The sequence below is a fragment of the Nematolebias whitei genome, chromosome 8 (assembly GCF_014905685.2).
Source record: "Nematolebias whitei isolate Nwh7 chromosome 8, NemWhi1, whole genome shotgun sequence".
Taxonomy (NCBI): Eukaryota; Metazoa; Chordata; class Actinopteri; order Cyprinodontiformes; family Rivulidae; genus Nematolebias; species Nematolebias whitei.
Window position 1 is genome coordinate 27,059,572 of NC_056505.1, and position 8,426 is coordinate 27,067,997.

Consider the following 8,426-nt stretch of genomic DNA (forward strand, 5'->3'; position numbering starts at 1 on the left):
CCTTGAACTTTTCAACCTTTTGCCACATTTCAGGCTTCAAACATAAAGATATAAAATTTTAATTTTTTGTGAAGAATCAACAACAAGTGGGACACAATCGTGAAGTGGAATGAAATTTATTGGATGTGTCAAACTTTATTAACAAATAAAAAACTGAAAAGTGGGGCGTGCAATATTATCCGGACCCTTGCGTTAATACTTTGTAGCGCCGCCTTTTGCTGCAGTTCCAGCTGCAAGTCTCTTGGGGTTTGTCTCTATCAGTTTTGCACATGAGACTGAAATTCTGCCCGTTCTTCTTTGTAAAACAGCTCGAGCTCAGTGAGGTTGGATGGAGAGCGTTTGTGAACAGCAGTCTTCAGCTCTTTCCACAGATTCTCGATTGGATTCAGGTCTGGACTTTGACTTGGTCATTCCAACACCTGGATATGTTTATTTGTGAACCATTCCATTGTAGATTTGGCTTTATGTTTTGGATCATTGTCTTGTTGGAAGATAAATCTCCGTCCCAGTCTCAGGTCTCTTGCAGACTCAAACAGGTTTTCTTCCAGAATGGTCCTGTATTTGGCCCCATCCATCTTCCCATCAATTCTGACCATCTTCCCTGTCCCTGCTGACGAAAAGCAGGCCCAAACCATGATGCTGCCACTTCCATGTTTGACAGTGTGGATGGTGTGTTCAGGGTGATGAGCTGTGTTGCTTTTACGCCAAACATATCGTTTTGCATTGTGGCTAAACAGTTCAATTTTGGTTTCATGTGACCAGAGCACCTTCTTCCAGATGTTTGGTGTGTCTCCCAGGTGCTTGTGACAAACTTTAAACAACACTTTTTATGGATATCTTTGAGAAATGTCTTTCTTCTTGCCACTCTTCCATGAAGGCCAGATTTGTGCAGTGTACGACTGATTGTTGTCCTATGGACAGACTCTCCCACCTCAGCTGTAGATCTCTGCAGTTCATCCAGAGTGATCATGGGCCTCTTGGCTGCATCTCTGATCAGTCTTCTCCTTGTTCCAGATGAAAGTTTAGAGGGACGGCCGGGTCTTGGTAGATTTGCAGTGGTCTGATACTCCTTCCATTTCAATATGATTGCTTGCACAGTGCTCCTTGGGATGTTTAAAGCTTGGGAAATATTTTTGTATCCAAATCCGCCTTTAAACTTCTCCACAACAGTATCTCGGACCTGCCTGGTGTGTTCCTTGGTCTTCATGATGCTCTCTGCACTTTGAACAGAACCCTGAGACTATCACAGAGCAGGTGCATTTATACAGAGACTTGATTACACACAGGTGGACTCTATTTATCATCATCAGTCATTTGGGACAACATTGGATCATTCATAGATCCTCACTGAACTTCTGGAGTGAGTTTGCTGCACTGAAAGTAAAGGGGCCGAATAATATTGCACGCCCCACTTTTCAGTTTTTTATTTGTTAAAAAAGTTTGACACATCCATCCATCCATCCATTTTCTTTACCCATTTATTCCATTTTGGGTCACGGGGGTCGCTGGTGCCCATGTCCAGCAATCACTGTGCGAGGGGCGGGGTACACCCTGGACAGGTCGCAAGTCCATCACAGGGCCACATAGAGACAAACGAGACAAACAACCATTCACTCTCTCACTCACACGTTACCAATCAGCCTAACATGCATGTTTTTGGTCTGTGGGAGGAAACCGGAGTACTCGGAGAAAACCCACGCATGCACGGAGAGAACATGCAAACTCCACCCAGAGAGGCCCCTGGACCGGGGTTTGAACCAGGGACCTGCTCACTGAGAGGCAGCAGCTCTACCAGTTGCGCCACCGTGCTGCCTCCATTGTGTGTCATGTCCAATCTTATTTTGAAAAACCGTTATAGAGCGATTCCGCGAAAAACGAACCGTGAAGTAGCGAGGGACTGCTGTAATGCAAAATTAGCTGCTCGAATTGACTGCTAGCTAGTCAAGTTTGGTCAGAACTGACCTGTATTTGTCCAAACTAAGTCGGTTCAAAAGCGTATCTCCAACAGGTAAAATACTGTTTGTTCATACAGCTTCTACAGAACCCCACTTAAAAAAAAATCTGAACATGTGCACATTATAATATTAAAACAAACCCAAAGCATATTTGTCATTAATCAGATTTTTAAAATAAAACATGGAGAGCAGAAACTGCTGCTGGCCACATGGTTTTCAGTACCATTTTTAAAAATTTTATTCTGTGTTTAATGACTATAAAGCATGAGGCAGGTGGCGTTTCAGATTAAGGCTAACTTGCTCTCCAGAGTCATCGTGCCACTGGTCTGTTCACATCTTTATTGCATGGCAGTGATTAGCACACCTCTGGCAGACCCTGGCTCTGCTTGTAGAATTGTCTCTTCACGTCACGTTTTAACTTCTAATCCAGTAAGTCACCACTTTTAACTTCTGAAGAGGATATCTTACTTTTCCATCAAGAAAGCAGCTTTAAAGCTGCTCGCTGCACCGCTCTCTTATCAGGCTTGTCCAGGAGGTCACTCAGATCAGAGCCTGTCGTCTGGCTCTGCACGGCCGTCTGCTGCTGCCAGAAAGAAATGATCCTCACAGTCGTGTGGGTAATCTATCCTCTATCTTCTGCTTCCATCTGTTGGCTTTTTAAAGTCTGAAGTCACAGGCTGAAACTTTGTGTCTGAGCAATAAATTTACTTGAGTACAACTTGTGGCTCCATTTAAGCTGCATAAACAGATACTAAAGACAGGAAGGATCTGCCTTCTCAGGGTTTTTATTTCATTTTAAACATGTTAACATGGAGTTGTTTGCATTTACCCCAAATTACAGCTGTTCTCGTCTGGTATGTAGTCATGGGAAAAAGACAGCCTGCGATTTTGTCTATTCTGGGGTTTATAAAGTAGGACACAGAAAAAAACCGATGTGGTCTTTTCCAGGTTTTAAAGTTATTCAAGTCTCACCTCAAGTGCACAAATACACAACAGATTCCACAGATTCTGTTCTGATACGTAGTTTGTTTTTGTCAAACGTGTCAAACGCTGTGCATTATGGGTAAACACCTCTACATTAGTCTCATCTGACTGAAGGACGTTGTTCTAGAAGTCTTGTGGTTCATTTAGATGAAACTTTACCGACCCAAATCACGCTTTCATGTTTTTTTTTTTTAGAGTATAGGTTTTCTCCTTCAACCTTTCCAAGCAAGCCTTTTCTAATTGTCCTGTCACGATTTAACCTTTACGGAGGCCTGTAGAGGCTGAGATGGAGCTGTTGGGTTTTTTGCAGTTTATCTGAGCATTGCACAGTCTGACCTCTGGGTGAATTTACAGTGTCATCCACAGCTGGGAAGACTGGCTCTGTCTAGATGTTTTCCACTTGTGAATAATCTTTTTCTTTTTTTTCTGCAAAATGATGAGCTTCATCTATTTTTAACCTTTTCCAGATTGGAGAGCAGCAACATCTGCTTCTCGAAGGTCACTGCTGATGTATTTCCTTCTTGACATTGTGTTAACACACTTGGATGCTCCAGAGCAGCAAATTGCCAAAACATCTGCTTTCATAGAGGTGGTCATACATGATAACCAGTTCTGTATTTACTCAGGAGAACCTGGCTGCTACTTTCTCTCTTAAACCAATTATTTGCCTTTAAAGAAAACTTTAATGGACACATCTTTACTGGTTTTTAAAGATGACATTGCTTAGCTTGTCAAATTAACATTTATATTGTATATGTTTTTTCTTTGTATAAAATTATACTCCGTACTGAAATGGGAAGTTGTCAAATCTGATCAAACGACAAGATTATCTTGGCAAAAATTGCTCACCGTCTTAATAGGTCTAAAACACAAAGTTTACATTTAATAAAAATCTAATTTTGGTCAAATATTACAATAATTTTTGACCAAATCACATAAGTTTTTTTGTTACTGATACATTAATGTTCCTCTTGTATACATAAAAATATATCTTACATTTACAATTGTGTTTTAAAAACAGAAACGTGAGTAAAAACCATTATACTATATTTTTATTATTAAATGTGAATATTTGTAATCCAAGTTACACAAAATTTAAGAAGTTTTATGAAAAGCAATTAATTCAGTAATCTGTTATTTGTTCAGTGGTGATGAGTAAATGCAATTCAATATTTTCAGTGTCTTTATTGACTTTTTTATTGTATTTTGAAAGAATATATCAACAAACTCCAAAATATTGCGAAGGAAGCAAAGACGCAGTGTTTGTATAACAGCATGTTAGTAGATTATTAGGTGACAAGTGAAGGTGTCAGGATTGATATTAAAGAAACCTTCACCCGAGGCTTCATCTTTCTGAACAAAGATGAATTAAAAATGACAACTCTGAATCTAAATTTAAATATTTCCTCCAAGAACGTTCTGTACGTACAATACAATGAAGTCACCTTTGTGTTTGTTTTGAACCAAGCTAAAATTAAGTAATTTTAAAAATGTCTCAACTTCTCTGCAGAAGAGGTTATTTGAATAAGACAATGCTCTGACAGTGAGAATGCATGAGATTATTACTATATGCTCAGGTATTAAGAACAAACTACATTCCCTGCTTACTGCTGAGTGTTTTTTGCTGAAAGTTGCTGAAGAAGTTGAAACCAGCTGAAAAGGTTTCTTGGCTAAACTGTTAATGTGAGTTGAATTTGAACAGCTATTTGCTGACAGCAGGAAAATAAAAAGCAGTAGAAAATGGCAGAAATAGGCAGAGAAAGGCTAAATCTTTTAGGATAAAATCTGAAATTAGCAAAAAAAAGAAACTGAAATAAGCAGACAAAAGCTGTAATTGTAGCAGAAATAAGCTGAAAGGAGCAGAACCAGAACAATAGCTGAAATGAGCAGTAAAAGGTTTTAAACAGAACTAAGAGTTTGAAGGATGTGGAGAGAGCTCCATTCATTTTCAATGAGAAAAAACGGTAAAAAATAACCTAAATGTTTCGAAAGTAAAATTTGCACTAACACCAAAAGTTATAGCAAGAATGTCCTGAATGAGCTGAATGTTTTGATAAATTAATTGATGAAAATGCAAAAATTGCGGAATGAATTGTCAAAAAATGTATGGAAGGAAAATGGATCTCAGTAGTTTGAACGTTTTATAAACTTAACTTATAAAAGCGGGCTGCACAAAGTTTTGTTTTGACGTGTTCTGGCTGCTCAGTCCAAGTCTGGAGTGATGAAAATGAGACAAGGAGCAACTGTTACAAACTTCTGGATGAGCTCACGCCTTTCAAGAAACATCACTTGTTGTGTGAATTCACACTATTGATATCCTGTTCAAGTTTCTTCCGTACATTTTTCAGCATCTAACTCATCCCGCAGATTTTAAGCCGTATCATCAGTTAAGGTATAAAAATGTTCAGCTTGTTCAGGACACTGCCGATATGACTTTTGATGTTTACTGTATATCTTTTAAACTTTTTTAAAATATTCAGCTTTTTCAGCAATTTCTTTTCACCTTGAAAAAACATTTGGATTCTTTGAAATCCTTTAACACCTTACTGCTTTTTGAACTTTAACTACTTCAGTGTACTTCCACCTAGAAAAACCATTCAACTTAAACAACTCGTAAAACATTCAGCTATCACCAGCTGATTCAGCTTTTTGAGATCTTGAACCGTTCTTGTAAAATCAGAGTTTCAGTTTAGTGAAATGTTTGCTGTTTCCCGTCCTTCCATAGGTTATTGAAAATGTTTAGTTCAGCAACATCCAACAGATGTTTGACTGTGTGTGTGTTTAGCTCTTTGCAGGCTCATTCACCTTTTTCAGCTTCTGTTCAGCATCTTTAGACTTGTTCAACTACTTTTGGTTGTGAACATCATCCGTCCTGCTTAATGTCCAAGAAAGGTTCTGATGCAGCTTTTGCTTTACAGCTGTTTTTGTTGCTCTGCTGTTCTTCAACTTCTTGCGGCTAATTTCTAGTTTTTATTCTCCATGCAGCTTCTTTCTGTTAATTTCAGCTTCATTTCTTGCCTTTCAGTTGTTTTCTTCTATTTAAAACTTTTTCCCCACTGGTTTAACCTTTTATTTGACCATTTTAACTTATTTATGTTTTATGTGCCCTTTAAGCCACTTTTGTTCTTGGTTTCGGCTACATCTGTGCTCGTTTTAGCTGTTTTTGCTCATTTTTAGCTTCTTTCTGTAAATTTGAGCTCGGTTTTTTTTTTTGTTAATTTCTTTCATCTACTTTTTCACTAATGTCAATTTTTGTAATCTGTTATGGTTCTTCCAACTTCAACCAATTTATTTTTAGATAATTTAAGCTAAAATTTGGTAGTAGCCATGTGTGATCCTCAACACACACTGAAGGTTAAATAAAAAATTCAATATGGCCGCCAAACATAACCAACACTGTCCAGCAGTGGAGCTCTAACTCCGCAACCGTGTGATCTAGGAATGTCAAACTTCTCAGCTGGACACCTCATGGGCCAGCAATGACACTGATCAATTTTTGGGTCATGGTGTCAAAAGGTCAGGCTCAAAGTTCATCCCTTTCTTTATATCACTATAATTTGCTAACTATTTAACATAGAAATGTCAAACTTAGCAGCTGGACACCTCATTGCTCAATAATCTTTGCTATTGATTTAAAGGACATGGGTCAAAGGTTAAGGTCACAAATCAAGATCAAAAGTTTCCCCCTTGCTTTAAAAAGATCTAATATGATAAACAAAAAGAAACGTCAAACTTCACAACTGGACACCATGTGGGTCAACAAAGATCCTCATTGATTTGTAAGGTCATGGGTAAAGATCTTGATCTTTGATCCCAAAGGTGAAACCTTTATAAAAAAAAAATCTCTGAATAGAGAACCCTTTCACGTAGAGCTCTCAAACTTGACAACTGAACCATGCAATTCAACAATGATCTCTATTGATGTTATGGTTACATTTAGGTATGTTAAACCACAGTTTCACTACGTCTTGCTCTTAGCTAGCTTTAGCTCGCTTTTTGCAAGCTTTCACTTCTTTTGGCTCTTAGCTAACATTTTCCTGCTTATTGCTAGCATTTCAGCTAATCATTCAGCTGGTTTTAGCTGCATTTTTAACTGTTAAGTTTAAACAGACAGTTCAGCGATTGAAGTGTTACAGCTTTATTTTTAGCTTTTTCAGCAGTTTACAGCAAAATCATTCAGCAATAAGCATTCACACTGGATTTTTCGCAGGAAATGCAAATTATTCTATTTAGAACTGTTTGCTGCCTGGGTGCTTTGTGGAATATCAGTGCGAGGCTCGCTCACCATCCTCTTTTCTGCCACCTGTAAGTGCTTTAAATCTTGGTTCTTGGTAATGGGCCAAACTGTGTGCCGGGAGGAACATCCTGCAGGATCCTGGGAGGTGAGGACATGGGCCAGGTGCTCCCAGCAGCCTGCACCCACTTTGGCTTCGTACAGATGCTGCTCACAAACCATCAAATTTATTCCAGATTATACCAGCAGCAGTGTATCAAGGTTGATTGTGGAATGCCTCCTCCTGTTATGTGCTTTGCATGGATAGACTTTAGTCAGAGACATTTGTCAGTAAAAGAGAAGTGGAAATGACTACAGCAAGGTCTTTCAGGTCAAAGAATTCCTCAACCTGTTTTTTTATTATCAGTTCTCTTTAAAATAACAGAAAAGCAAATGGATTTATTTGAAAGACAAAATTAAAATTAAAATCAATAAAATATTTAACAAAACATGGTCAGTCTAATATAAATAATGTATGATTATAAAATTGATAGTTTGGATCTTTTGATGTGAACTCTGGGAAATTGTATGGAAAATTAACATCTTACCTGTTGTAGAAAGTTTTTTTTTTTTTTACAATCTCAGAGCTGTTTTAAGATGACTGTGATCAGTTTTGGCCCCCCATTTGGTGGGTCGTGCTCCCCCCCCCCCCGGTGGTGGGCCCTCCTGCCGCCGGTACATTGGCGGCTCTCAGCAGCAGGGGCTGGATGGTGGGGTGTGTGCGGGCCCGCCCTGGTGGCTGCCTGCGGGGGCCTGGGTGCCCTGGCTCTGTCGGGCCTCTGTTGGGGGGTGGTATGACCTCGGGACTCGGGGCTTGGTCTCCATGGCCTGATCCACTCTGGAGGGGCGGGTTGCCGGCGGGGCCTGTGGACTCGTCGCTACGGCCTCCTGGGGGGTTTCTGCATTGTGGTTGCTGGGGATCGCCCGGGACTTCCCTTTGCTTCTCTCTCTGGGGGGTGCGGGTGTCCCTGTTGGGGGACTCTCGGAGTTCCGGGCTTGGGGGCCGCCGTGTGTCTGTGGTTCCGGTCTTCCCTGTGTTACCTTCGTGTCCTGTGGGGACGGGTTTATGGGTCCCCACATCCACTATTGAACATTTTTATGAGAAACCTTATAGTGATAAGCATGCTCACACAGGTGTTTAGATTCAGGTGTTTATCAGATACACACTCAGTTGGGTTGTGGTGGCCATCAAATATATATTGTATTACCATGTA

At 39.8% G+C, this 8,426-nt stretch overlaps 1 protein-coding gene across 1 annotated transcript in view; it reads right to left on the reverse strand.

Annotated features, from left to right (window-relative positions):
- Positions 1-2,269, reverse strand: part of LOC119413621 (TBC1 domain family member 10A) — an 11,111-nt gene extending 8,842 nt beyond the window's left edge. Inside the window, exon 1 of the mRNA XM_037680678.1 lies at positions 2,257-2,269. Coding sequence (XP_037536606.1) covers positions 2,257-2,269 — 13 coding nt within the window. The remainder of the gene's footprint in view (positions 1-2,256) is intronic.
- Positions 2,270-8,426: the final 6,157 nt, after the last annotated feature.